The sequence below is a fragment of the Narcine bancroftii genome, chromosome 1 (genome assembly GCF_036971445.1).
Source record: "Narcine bancroftii isolate sNarBan1 chromosome 1, sNarBan1.hap1, whole genome shotgun sequence".
NCBI classification, from domain to species: Eukaryota; Metazoa; Chordata; class Chondrichthyes; order Torpediniformes; family Narcinidae; genus Narcine; species Narcine bancroftii.
The window spans coordinates 3,746,378-3,758,415 of NC_091469.1; the positions used below are offsets into that span (position 1 = coordinate 3,746,378).

The 12,038-nt window shown below is 45.6% G+C and overlaps 1 protein-coding gene across 7 annotated transcripts in view; it reads left to right on the forward strand.

The window, feature by feature from the left end:
* LOC138754487 (outer dense fiber protein 2-like) overlaps positions 1-12,038 on the forward strand; it is a 76,836-nt gene that overhangs the window by 45,943 nt on the left and 18,855 nt on the right. For all 7 annotated transcript variants that reach the window (XM_069918839.1, XM_069918863.1, XM_069918849.1 and 4 more), the window contains 2 exons: positions 1,946-2,131; positions 2,585-2,694. In XM_069918839.1, coding sequence (XP_069774940.1) covers positions 1,946-2,131; positions 2,585-2,694 — 296 coding nt within the window. The remainder of the gene's footprint in view (positions 1-1,945; positions 2,132-2,584; positions 2,695-12,038) is intronic.

A 12,038-nucleotide genomic window follows, 5' to 3' on the forward strand; every position in this document is an offset into this window, starting at 1 on the left:
ACTTTATCAGTGTTGCATGTACAGTATGGTTCTCAGCGATTGATAGGGTTTTTTTGGCAGATGACACAATTTATGAAAATTGTCTATGTCAAACCTCTTGTTTTTCTTAATTGTTGATTTATCCCTTTTATATTACATATGTTTGGCGTGCTGTGACTAGTGACGATATTTTCCTTAGGTCTACTGGTTGGCTGTCTCATTAATGTGTTTTTATTTCCTTTAATACAATTTACAAATTATTCAACTGGGCATAAAGATGCCACTTAGGCAATGTTAATGTTAACTTTCAAACTAATTGCAGTGTTGTGTTGCTTGCAAATCTCTATCAGTGTTGCTCCTGACAGGGTAATTAAGATTGGAAGCTGTTCAGGTTGTGAGTTTTTTGATTCATAACAAGTGAAAAGTTTATTCTCTGAGAAACACTTTACAAATAGGCTTCCAGGATACACTTCACTCTTGCATTCCAGCCACATTCTGGAAATTGAACATGCAATCTTGCAACTTTGATGCTCAAATGGAGTACTAAGTTTGTAGATATAATCTTCTGAGATCCTAATTATCAGCCTTTGACACCCATTGTCCTAATTGCATGCATGTCACGTCGAGTGAATTTTGAAGATCTCATGGCAGTATTTGAGGGACAGCAAATTCTCCAAGTGTTTTGGCCAACATTCCTCATCAAATCAACATCACTGAAAGCAGATTATTAATCTCGATATACCTTGAGGAATTTTTGTGCAAACCAAACTCCTCTGACCTTCTCATTGTCATATGAGTGATCTTGACGCTTTCACTCTCCTCCTGCATCTGAGATTCATCACCCTTTTGATGTAAAAGCATCGTGGCATTCGCAAGCGCAGGCTTCACATCATTGAAAGCACGCATGGCATCATATCCGAGTTAATGGTCTTTTGGACACATTTATTGGATCCTTTTAGTAGTTCAATAAGGGGTAATAGAGATGCTATCTTCGATCAAGTTGCTGGCACTTCACTAGGCACAATAAGCACTTGTTCCAGTTCCATTTGCTCCTGTTCACTAGAGGAAGAAGCCCATCCTTCTATCTTCAATATGGAGGTTGTGGATGTATCTGCAAACTGATTGAGGGTGGATATTCAAATGCTCATGAACCTGAGGTAAACATCGAAGTAACCTCTGTTTCCAAAAATAGCCTTCAACAGGGTCTGTTCCAGCTAGCCTGTGCCATCTCCTCAACATCTGTTATGGTTGCTCATTGCCTAGGCCGTCATTGGCTAGTAATTGGTCAGTATGAGTCTCCCTAGCTGGCCGAGTTCACCGCAGAATACCTGCCTCAAGTATATTGAATGGGAGATTACCATCTGGATCTTCTAATACATCCTCCACTTCACAGGCATTCTTCTCTGGAAGATGCTCCACAAGTACTTCATTTTCTGACTTGTCACACTGAGGGCAGAGAAGTGCGCTTTAAGGATTGTGAACCATGCTGGTACATTATTAATAAAAAGTAGGGTGGAGTCTCTAGTTTTTCCTTATTACTATCCATTTTAAATTAGAAGGTACTGTAAACTAACAGGGTCACCACTTGTAATAGCACTGATTTACCACAGCTTACAAAGAAATAAAGAATACACACACTCATTTCATACACCACACCATGAAGTCGACTTTCTGTATTATTCACTAGATATAACATTGCATTCTTCAACTCACCAAACACCACCAAGCCAAACTTCTCTAACCTTCTCATTGGCTCACTGCCACACGGGTGATTCACTCTCCTCCTGCATCTGAGATCCATCACCCGTATTCTGACGCTTAATACACCCGTACATGTGCACTATTACTCCCATGTGTCACTTCGCTTACATCATTAGCAGCGACCGGCGCTGATCCTGACAAAGAAAAGTATGCAGCTGGAGCAATATGTTCTGTGTTTTGATTTGTTTCAATTTTACCCCTTCAGAATTTTGAGCGCACCATTTCACAACAGAAAGGGCAATTGGACTATTTAACAGAGCAATTAAGATTGTTTCAAAAGAAAGGGGACAGAGACAAAGAAGCCTTGAAGAAAGCCACAAAAGCTCAGAAGCAGAGAGCTGAACGCAGTGAAGATGCAGTAGAGCTGCTCAATGCTCAGCTTGTTGACAAGGTAATGTGGGCCTGTAAAGCAACAAGGATTGTTGGTATCTAAAATTTAAATAAAATAGCAAGGGTGCATTGAGTTACATTGACTAGACTCTATGCCTACAGCAAATAGTTAAAAAAAAAGGTAAATGTGAGCTGCCACCTGATAACTTGCGTTCAAAAAAATTCTGTGTAAAGTCAAAAAAAAGATTTAACCTCTACATATTAACCTTTTAGTCTTGGAGTGGTTGTATTCCATTTTTGGTATTAACACCTTACTGTGACAAAATAAAATGTCCAATTAATGCAAATAGGTCACCTTAACTTCATTAAATATTTGATATAATTAGCTTTTTAGAGAATATTCTCAATATTGATTTTTGCTGTATTATTATGTTTTATTACTTCTTGTTCAAAATGAGCAGTTATAATGTAAGTCACTACTGCTATGATCCTTGTTTGGTTGAATTGTTTATAGGAGACACAGTTGGCAGATGCTCTGTCATCTGCTGAAACTTGGAGGACTTGTCATAGCAAGGTGATGAAAGAAAAGAGTCAACTCGAGATTGAGATCTCAATCTTGAACAAGTAAGTCGGAAGGATTTCAGATTAGATCAGATACTATTTATTGTCATGTAATAAAACAGAAATGTCATATTACACAAAATTGTCTTTAGTCTGTCATCAGGCAAAGATTAGCTATTAGTATTGCCTGGTGCTCCTTACAGTCAGAGAAAGAGAAGCAAAAGAGAGTCCTCTGAGAGTCATTGAGTGTCCATGGAGTTGCTTCAGCATTCTCACATCCTCTGTAGCCACACAAGGTTCCAGTTCAGTTCAAATCATCTGCAACTCAAGCCCAGATCCAAACCAAATAAAGAATACACACACAGGCCCACATTACCTTGTCAACAAGCTGAGCATTGAGCAGCTCTGCTGCATCTTCACTGCGTTCAGCTCTCTGCTTCTGAACCTTCAGATTCTGGGCCCTTTGGAGCCCTTCTTGCCATCAGTACCCTCTTAAATCCAGGTTCTGATACCTGTTTCTCAGGAGCCTGACTCCAGCAGCCTGGTGTGAGTCCTTTGAACTCAAGTTGTCAACAGCTCGCCGCCTGTGTGGTGTCCTTCGACCATAGACCACCATGCTGGTCCGCCACTGTCCTTGGGAGGGGGGGGGGGGGCTCCATCCCAGCTTCTCCTTCTCATCGGAGGAATGTTCTCCTGTTATTGGTGCCATGCATCATTCACAATTTCCCCAGAGTCTGGAACCCCTCTTGGCTGCTGCCACCATCCTGGGTTCTGACCACCACCCCCCCCCCGCTCCCAGTTGCAGGTTTTTAGATAAAAGACCTTTGGCTCCTTTAAAAGGCTGTTTAAAGCCTGTACGGAGACATTGGCAGTAGGGTTGGGTGGTGGAATTCATGGGGAGCACTGTGTCTCTGCCCCCACTTTCCCTGCGTCTACACCAAAGACAGTGCTGCTGTTGCAGCAGCACCGGTGGTGCCACTATTTTATTGATACAAACTTTGTAGAGTTTCATACTATCACTCAGTCTCTCCATTGACTATTATTTTAATGGTGAATTAGTACTGAGAGTATTTGTGATGTTCATTTTAGCTAGATTGCATTTGTTTATAGCAGTGGTTCTCAACCTTTTTTTCATTCACATACCACTTTAAGTAATCCCGTACTAATCAATGCCATAGTTGCTCTGTGGTTAGTAAGGGATTAGGGGGAAAGGTTGAGAACCACAGGTTTATAGTATCTACTCAGAATATAAAGCTGTACAGCCCAGGAACTGGACCTTTGGCCCATGATGTCGCTGCTGAACATGATGCCAAATTAATTTCAGACTGTTGCTTTTACATGATGCATATCCACCTATCATTGCATATTCTTGTGTCTAACAAAAAGCCTCGTCCGTCCTACTATAATATCAGCTTTGTTCACCATTCCAAGCATCTACCACTTTGTTTTTAAAAAAACTTGCCCCACACATCCTTAAACTTTCTCCATCTCCTTAATGCATGTCCTTTTGCATGCAACATTTTTTTTTTATCCTGGCTTAAAGATCCTGATTGTCAATGCATGTCGAACAACAAAATGATCAGTTAATTTGGATGCCAAAAAAGGTAAAGGTGCTCTCCAGGTATCGAAAGAAAATAATATTTTTTAAAAGATTTAATTTCTAAATTAATTCAACTTTGTGCACCAAAATTTTCCTGATGATGAAAATCAAAGAAGTGATGTATCTAATATTAGCTCCTCAATAAGAAAATCTAAAGTTAGGTAATGACAAGCCCCCTTTTTTTTCAATATTTTGGAGGAAGACTTTCCTAAGATGGGCCATTTATTTTTCTGTATAAAAGAAGATATTGTAGTGGTAGCTACACTGGCTCCTGAAAGAACACACACAACCAGACGGGTTGAGCTCAGTGAGCAGACTAGTTTATTGCAGGCTGCTGGACTGCACTTATACTCCCAGCCCGGACCTGGCTGAAAACCGTACTGGAGGGCGCTGATGTCACCCAGGCGTCACGTGGTCTCCCAGCGCGGGCTTCTGAGCCCCGTGCTGGAAGGAAGGGTAAACCCCCGACGGCACCATTTTGGCCGGCTGCCCCGCCAGGTGGCTAAAAAGCGGGGCCGATTCACCTGCCTAGTGGTGAATGCCACACAGCCACCCCCAGAAACGGCTCCAGTCCTTTTTCGCCGGGCAGCCTTGCTTCTTGGGCTGGGCTATGACCACGGGCTTGGTGGGATCGAGGTGCACTGGCTTCAGCCTGTCCACAGTAAACAGCTCCCACCTGCCGCCAATGTCCAGCGAAAACGTAGACCCTGAATGCTGGACAACATGTACAGCCCCTCGTAAGGTCTCTGCAGAGCCCCACCGAATAAAAACTTACTCTACGGAGTGCAGCTTGCTGGGGATGTAAGATGGCCGTGTGCCATATCTGGGCGGCGGTGGGGGTGCGAAGGAGTCCAAGCATGCCCTGAGGTGAGGAAGTAGTTCGTGCGGCGACTGCTGGGGATTGTGAGATGCTTTGACGAACTCACCAGGTAGTGCCAGCGGCGCACCCTAGACCAGATCAGCTGATGTCGTCTGCAGATCTTCCTTGGGAGTGGAGCAGATATCCAGGAGCACCCAAGGCAGTTCGTCCACCCAGTCGGGACCGGTGAGGCGGGCCATGAGTGCCGATTTAAGGTGGCGGTGCAGACATTCGACCAGTCCAATGGCCTGCGGGTGGTAGGCCGTGGTGTGGTGTAGCTGGATCCCCAACCTGTTGGCGAGTTGTGCCCAGAGTGCAGAAGTGAACTGGGTGCCCCGATGGCTGGTGAGATGAGCCGGGATGCCGAACCGGGCAACCTAACCACGCAACAGTGCTCGGGAGCAGGAGTCGGTGGAGGCGTCTGGCATTGGGATCGCCTCGGGCCAGCGATTGGTGCGGTCCACCATCGTAAACAGGTAACGGTTGCCCCGGGAAATGGGTAAGGGCCCGATGATGTCCACGTGAATGTGGCTGAACCATTCCCGGATGTGCTTGAACTCCTGTACGGGTGCTCTGATGTCCCTGTGCACCTTGGACGTCTGGCAATGGGTGCATGTTCTGGTCCAGCCCGCGATCTGTTTCCGCAGCTCATGCCAAACAAACCGTTCTGCGACCATCCAGACCGTGGACCTGATGGACGGATGTGAAAGCTCGTGGATGTGATGGAAGACCTGCCTGCGCCACTGCTGGGGAACCACTGGGCGCGGGGTGCTCATGGAGATATCGCACAGGATGGTGCCTTCGCTGCTCAGAGTCAGGAGGTCTCAGAACCACAGGCCCATGATGGCGGTCTTGAAGGCCCTCGTCTCCTCATCAGACATCTGGTCCCAGGCGAGCTGGTCAAAGTCGAGGCCGGGCGTCAGCGCGCAGATGGCCGGTCGTGAGAGTGCATCGGCAACCACATTGTCCTTCCCCACCTTGTGCCGAATGTTGGTGGTAAATTCCGACACGAAGGAGGGGTGATGCAGCTGGTGGGCCAACCAGGGATCCTTTGCCATTGCGAGTGCCTGGGTGAGGGGTTTGTGGTCTGTGAAGATGGTAAAAGTCCTCCCCTCCAAAAAATAGCGGAAATGCCGCACCGCCAAGTACATGCCCAGTAACTCGCAGTTGAAGGCACTATACTTGCATTCCGGCGGGCAGAGCAGGCGATTGAAGAATGTCAACGGCTTCCAATGTCCATTCACCTGCTGCTCCAGGACGGCACTGATGGCTGTGGCAGAGGCATCGACATAGAGTGCCATATGCAGGTCGGCGTGTGGGTGGCCTTCGCAAGGGCATCCTTGATGGCCTCAAATGCGGTGCAGGCTTCTGGGTTCCAAGCGAGCGTTTTGTGCTTGGCTACGATGCGGGCAAATAGCAGCTGCATGATGCGCACAGCTCCCGGGATGAAGTAGTTGTAAAAGTTGACCATAGCCATGAAGCCCTGCATCCCCTTGAGGCTGTCCAGGTGTGGGAACTTCCTGATAGCGGCGACCTTCGCAGCAGCAGGCGTGGCTCCTTCGGCCATGATGGTATGGCCCAGGAACTGCATGGACTCTTTCCTGAACTGACACTTGGCCGGGTTGATGGTAAAGCCGAAGTCGGCCAGCCGGGAGAAAGGGCACGTAGGTGGGCCTTGTGTTGCGCCCGGTCCTTGCTGGCGATGAGGATGTCATCCAAATAAATAAAGATGAAATACAAGTCCCTGCCCACAGAGTCCATGAGGCGTTGGAAGGTCTGCGCGGCATTCTTGAGCTCAAATGGCATGCGCAGGAATTCGAACAAGCCTAAGTGAGTGATGATGGCCGTCTTGGTTATGTCCTCAGGGTGCACCAGGATCTGGTGATATCCGCGCATCAGGTCAACCTTGGAGAAACCCTCACACTGTGCAGGTTGGCTGTAAAGTCTTGGATGTGAGGGATGGGGTAACGGTCAGAAACTGTTGCCTCATTGAGGCTTTCGGGACCAGGTGGAGCGGCGAGCGCCACGGGCTGTCGGACGGCCGAATGATCCCCAGCTCTAGCAGGTGCAAAACCTCCTCCTTCACTATCTGGAGCTTGTCAGGCGGGAGCCGGCGTGCCTTGGCATGAATCAGTGGCCCCTGGGTGGGGATGTGGTGGAACACCCTGTGGCGCGACGAGGCAGCAGAGAATTGTGGTTTGAGGAGTGTCGGGAACTTGTCCAAGATCTGCTGGAACTCGTCTCTGGGCATGCTGATCGTGGCCATCTGCGGTTGCTCCAAGCGGGAGGCGTCGAGGTGAACGCCTTGGAAGGTACGGGTGTCCACCAGGCGCCTACCTCGAATATCCACCAGAAGTCCGTGTGCGAGGTGGAAATCTGCACCCAGGATGGTGGTCGGGAGGGACGAGACGGTGAACCTCCACACGACATTCCATTGGCCGATCTGGAAGTGGACTGTCTTGTCTCCATACGTCTGGATTTCTGTTGCGTTGGCCGCACAGAGGGGAGGTCCACGGGGTTGGTTTCTGGACTCGACGGCCGTGGCCGGATGACACTGATCTGGGCTCCATTGTCAACGAGGAACCGCCAGCCTCTGACTGAGTCCCGCAGGTAGAGGTGGCTTTGTCCTTGGTCAGCTGCCACAGCCATTAACAGCATGGTCGTTTCCCTGGAACGAGCAGGGCTGACGACACTTCCAAGCCTTGGCTTCCCTGTGCTGGTGGTAGAAGCAGAGGCCTGGAGCGGATGCTGTGGTCTTGGTTTTGCTCTTGGGGGCCCCTGCAGGGGCCGGATGCTCTACTGCAGCACTAGGGGCAGGCTTGGTGTGGTCATGCCCTTGCCTTGTGATCTGCTGGAACGCTGAGCCCTCCGGGGATCGTGCGAGTCATAGCTCTTGGACCTTCTGGGCGACCTTCCTCGGGTCAGTGAAACTCTCCTGGACCAGCAGTGGCCGGATGTCCCCGGGCATATGGTCAAGAAAAATGCGCTCAAAGAGTGGGCAGTTGGTGTGAACACCCATGAGCACGAGCATCTCGTCCATCAGCTCCATCAGGGACCTGTCCCCTAGGACATCAAGATGCAGCACCTGAGCGGTGTGCCTGGATAGTCCGAGGAATCCGGTAAGCACTCGCTTGATAGTCTCATATTTGTCTTCAGCGGGTGGGTGCTGAACGAGGTGCAGCACATGTCTGGCGGTGGCCTGGCCCAGGGTAGCGACCACATGGTAGAATTTGGTCGTGTTGGACAAAATCTGGCAGAGGTGAAACTGAGCCTCTGCTTGGCCGAACCAGGTCTCCTGCTCCTGAATCCCGAATTCAGGCAGTTTCACGGCTATAGCGCTGATCCCAGGCTCGCTCATGATCGGTTCAAAGACGTTTGAACCAGTCGGGGTCACCAATTGTAGCGGCAGCTACACTGGCTCCTGAAAGAACACACACAACCAGACGGGTTGAGCTCTGTGAGCAAACTAGTTTATTGCAGGCTGCTGGGCTGCACTTATACTCCCAGCCCGGACCTGGCTGAGAACCGCACTGGAGGGCACTGATGTCACCCGGGTGTCACGTGGTCCCCAGTGTGGGTTTCTGAGCCCCATGCTGGAAGGAAGGGAAAACCCTCGACGGTGCCATTTTGGCCGGCTGCCCTGCCGTGTGGCTTACAAGCGGGGCCGGTTCGCCTGCCTAATGGTGAGCTGCCACAATATGATGGAAACCAATGAATCTAAGAAGGATTTAGGAACAATAACAGGTATATCTTGAAAAATAGATAAAAATTTAGTAATGATATTTATATTAATAATATTGACGTGTCTAATTAATGTCATTGAAAGAGGGGACCACTGTGTCAAAGACTTCTTAACATGACTCAAGGTTAAAAAAAAATTAAGCAAATTATTGAATTTCTTAGTAATAGTTAATACTCCACAAAAATTAAAAGGATTTAACTGATTCTTCTGATAAATGTTTTCAATGTTCAAAAGAAATAGAGACTTTTTCGTGGGATGGTCTTGTGAAAAATTGGAAAAGTTTTGGAATGATTTGAGTGTTTTACTAGAAGAATCTATTAAGATAAAGATACCAAAGGATCCAAGAATATTTTTACTTGGGAATATATATGAAAAGGATATAAAGTTGAAATTGGATAACTGTCGAGAGAAATTTTTAAGTACAGCTATAGTGACAGCGAAGAAATGTATGGCAATAACATAGAAAACTGAAAATGTAGTATAATTAAGTAGATGGCATAATGAAATGCAAAATTGTATACCTTTAGAAAAAATAACATATAGTTTAAGGAATCGAGTTGAAAATTTTTATAATATTTGGAAACCATATATGGATTTTATGAATAAATTTCCATCCACCTCTTCCACCTTACTCACCCCTCTCAATTCCACCTTACTCACCCCTCTCAATTCCACCTTACTCACTCCCTCAATTCCACCTTACTCACCCCCCTCAATTCCACCTTACTCACCCCTCTCAATTCCACCTTACTCCCCCCTCTCAATTCCACCTTACTCACCCCCCTCAATTCCACCTTACTCACCCCTCTCAATTCCACCTTACTCACCCCCCTCAATTCCACCTTACTCACCCCTCTCAATTCCACCTTACTCACCCCCCTCAATTCCACCTTATTCACCCCCCTCAATTCCACCTTACTCACCCCTCTCAATTCCACCTTACTCACCCCTCTCAATTCCACCTTACTCACCCCCCTCAATTCCACCTTACTCACCCCCCTCAATTCCACCTTACTCACCCCCCTCAATTCCACCTTACTCACCCCCTCAATTCCACCTTACTCACCCCTCTCAATTCCACCTTACTCACCCCTCTCGATTCCACCTTACTCACCCCCTCAATTCCACCTTACTCACCTCTCTCAATTCCACCTTACTCCTCTCAATTCCACCTTACTCACCCCCTCAATTCCACCTTACTCACCCCCTCAATTCCACCTTACTCACCCCCCTCAATTCCACCTTACTCACCCCCTCAATTCCACCTTACTCACCCTCTCAATTCCACCTTATTCACACCCCTCAATTCCACCTTACTCACCCCCTCAATTCCACCTTACTCACCTCTCTCAATTCCACCTTACTCACTCCTCTCAATTCCACCTTACTCACCCCCTCAATTCCACCTTACTCACCCCCTCAATTCCACCTTACTCACCCCTCTCAATTCCACCTTACTCACCCCCCTCAATTCCACCTTACTCACTCCCTCAATTCCACCTTACTCACCTCTCTCAATTCCACCTTACTCACTCCTCTCAATTCCACCTTACTCACCCCCTCAATTCCACCTTACTCACCCCCCTCAATTCCACCTTACTCACCCCTCTCAATTCCACCTTACTCACCCTCTCAATTCCACCTTACCCCTCTCAATTAGAGACTATAATAATAATCAATGAATATGTATACGCTAACAATATATATTATATATATAATATCTTGTAATAGGTGTTCCTTCCTTTTCTTTTTTTCTTTCTTTTGGGAGTGAAGGGGCATTGGGGAGAAAAAAATGCATAAGTTATTTTTATTATATCGTTATGCATGACTAAAAGATTGATGTTATATTATTGAATTTTTTTTATATTGATACAATGATAAATAAAATTTTCAAGATGGTGTTTATCAACTGTAGTTAAATTTAGGTATGCAGTCTTTTTCAGATTTTTTTACTGACCAAAATCTGACTTCTTTTGAACAATTATCCACCAAATTTAAAATACCTTGACATCGTTTTTTTTTGTTGTTGCTATTTACAGGTTAGGAGCTCTTTAAATTCTTTGATTTTGAAGCTTCCCAAAGACCAGAACGTAATATGATAGGCATGATTTATAATTTTCAACCTATTTTTTTTTTCTAATACAACTTTAATGTCAAGTTTTAGAAGGCAAATACAAATGTTTACCCACCAGGATTCTACCATTGCACTATTTGAAATCTTGACTATAGAACATGAAATAGCAATTGAAAAAACAAATCAATCCAGTATAAACTCATTCTAAATAGACAGAAAATGAAAGTAACAATTTTCAAAACAAATTAAATTTTTAAATCTTTTTTTTTAAATTTTTTATTTTTCACTCCATAAGTCACATTAACCATGGTACACACTTTTTCCTTTTCACACATATACAGTGCCATTTTCTCCCCCCCACCCCCTCCTCCCAACCCACCCTCCCTACCTCCCCCCTTTCAACCTATTTTCAAGGGGTGGTATCTGGCCTTGATGAATTATTTTAAATTCTAGGGATAGTTCCCTGGACAGAATTAAAAAACTATAGGAACAAGATTTTCAACAGCAATTTTCTGAAATTACATGGAATTCTATTCTGAAACGAGTGCATTCATCCTCTCTTTGTACTAGACATCCATTAATACAGTTTAAGGTAGTACACCGAACTCAATATTCCAAAATTCAATTAGCTAAATTTTATTCTAATCTCTCTACTAAATGTGATAAATGTATAACTGAAGAAGGTACAACGTATCATATGTTCTGGTTTTGTTCTTCTCTTTCCAATATTTTGTATCTTGTCTTTAGTTCTTAATATTAAATTGACTCCAAATCCTTTTATTGCTTTCTTTGGAATAAGTGGGCCATCTGCTTTAATTCTGACTGCTTCACAACTCCACGTAGTTGCCCTCGGCTCCCTTATCACAAGAAAGGGAATTTTAATGAGATAGAAAGATGCTGTCCCTCCCACTCATTCAAAGGTTGTCCGAAATGATGGAATGTCTGACTTTGGAAAAATTTAGATGTTCCACTACTAAAATGAATCTTAACTTTGTTTCTTTATGGGGGTTCTTAATTATTTTCAAAATATGCAAGATTAACTAATTTTTGGTTTTTGAACCCAATGTTTACCTTCCTTTTTTTAATATTAGTAGTGGACTGTTCATGTTAGTCTGTAACCTCCAAAGGGATG